This window comes from Trichechus manatus, unplaced genomic scaffold, assembly GCF_000243295.1.
Source record: "Trichechus manatus latirostris isolate Lorelei unplaced genomic scaffold, TriManLat1.0 scaffold00009, whole genome shotgun sequence".
NCBI classification, from domain to species: Eukaryota; Metazoa; Chordata; class Mammalia; order Sirenia; family Trichechidae; genus Trichechus; species Trichechus manatus.
In genome coordinates this window covers 16,518,080-16,520,140 of record NW_004443945.1, presented here as the reverse complement: position 1 = coordinate 16,520,140, position 2,061 = coordinate 16,518,080, and the positions used below count along the sequence as shown (strand labels likewise).

The window sequence follows — 2,061 nt, the reverse complement described above, 5'->3', positions numbered from 1 at the left end:
TATTTAATGTACCATTCTTGGCATTGCATTTTTTCTTGTTGTATAATATTTGGTTCAGTATCTTACAATAATTCTTACTTTGTTCTAATTATCCATTCTTCAGATGTCTTTCTGAAGCTCTCTGGCATTAGTGTCTAAAGTTAATACTGTTTTATAGAGACAGTTACACAAGATTGGTGATGCTGAATCGATTATTTCCTGGTGATATGGTAATAATGATTCAGCTAGATTTATACAACACCATTATTTGCTTGTTTGTTTGTAAGAACACCAGAAAATATTTTGGCTTTGTGTTTCTTCTTTAGAATTCATACATTTTGCATAAATTAAAGGATTAAGCAAGTTGACCTAAAATGGACTCTAGCTATTGAGAAGTTGGTTAACTGAAAATTTTGGCAAAGCTAATAAGACTATGTCTGTGCAAAGCCCAGAGAAGCGGAAACTAGGTAATTGCTTTGGTAGCAAGTCAGTGTAGACCAACCCTTCTTTACCCAACCTGCAGAATATTATCTATAAGATAGTAATGATATTTGCTCCAAAAAGGGTCTAGGTAAAATGAGCTTGGGAAAAGCTGAGTTACAATTAAACAGGAGAAGAAATGCCCAGGGCCTTTGCTGTGTTCAAACTCCAGCTTGGTCTTGAGGCAACTTTTTTTTTTTTTTTTAACTGATTTTCATCACGAACTTCTTTCTTTGAGGAACATCTGTTAACATTCCGTGCAATGTTCTGAACAATGGAGTTGGAAATCTGATGTAAAGGAGTGGTCTGGATTGTGGCATCTTCCAGCTAATTTGATTCAGATTAAACATAATTTAGAAAATTCCACTGTGCCTTAGTTCGCTGTATTGATTTGGTCATGAAACTAGGTTTTTACCTAAAGCCTTACATTCCTTTGCAGAATGTTTGTAGACTTGTGATTTTATTCCTTAGGGATTCTTTTCTAGAATGATCTCGACAGATCTGTGACCGACTCAGAGAAGTTTAGATATTTTTTTGTTGGCTTTGTTCATGTGGAGTCACTTTTCTCTTAAGCTTCACTTTGAAGTTTTATCTGAAAAATCAAAGCTGAAGATATCAAGCCCTGCTTGATCATTAGGAAAGTTCAGAGGCTAATGGACTTCCTTCTTTACAGAGAGGAACGAGTCCAATTCTTAGAAGAACAATTTTATTTGAATATTTCTCTCAGTGAGGGATGGCAGTAAGCCCCAGAAAGCATACAATAGTTAAGAAAGATGCAGACATTTGAGACAGAGCTCTACACAAAACATGTAGGTATTTCCTCTCCTTGTCATTCAGAATAATCCATAAACAAGTGAGAAATAGCCTCAAATTTTACTGACCAAAAGGATTTTGGTGGGAAAATTATTTTGCTATCAACAAAAATCTTCCATTAATGAGTTCCTCTTTGCTTCTGCTATCTCCCAGAATTCCTTGGCATACATGATAGCATTTCATCCTAGCCTGGCAAGAATTAATTTTCTAAACCCTCTCCTTTCTCTCTCCAGTCAGGAGATCTGAGATCTGCGAGATCTTGTCTTACATAAGCCCGGTTACATCACTTCCATAAGTCCCGAAAGTAATTTAATGCTAAGGATATCAATGAGCTCATGTTGTTTCTTGATTTGGCTAAAATATTTTAATGATAAATTCTCATATATCTTGTGTTTCCTATAAGGAGTTTAGCCCACAGAATGGTGAAAAATATCCTTCCCGCCCCCCACCCCCCGCCCTTCAAATTACTTACTAGGTTTGAAGAACAAATCTTTTTTTTTTAAAGCTCTTTTAAAACTTTTTCTTTAGAAAGTTTTCAAACATACACAGAAGCAGAAAAGATGACATAATGAATCCCTAAATATACATCCCGTCCTCAAGACTCAGTAATGATAAAATTTCATCTACTTTCTTAGTCTCTGTCTTTTTTCTCCCTCCCCTCCTTTTGTGTGTGTGTGTGTGTGTGTGTGTTTTGGTAATAGTATTTTAATACAAGTCCCTAGCTAGCATCATGCCATTTCACCTCTAAATACTTCTGGCTTGTATGGAAACCCTGGTGGTGCAGTGGTT

At 35.9% G+C, this 2,061-nt stretch overlaps 1 protein-coding gene across 1 annotated transcript in view; it reads left to right on the top strand.

Moving 5' to 3' along the window:
* The window catches only part of GRHL2 (grainyhead like transcription factor 2), a 111,793-nt gene that overhangs the window by 9,010 nt on the left and 100,722 nt on the right, over positions 1 to 2,061 (top strand). Inside the window, exon 3 of the mRNA XM_012559693.2 lies at positions 158 to 209. Within this exon, the coding sequence (XP_012415147.1) occupies positions 158 to 209 (52 nt within the window). The remainder of the gene's footprint in view (positions 1 to 157; positions 210 to 2,061) is intronic.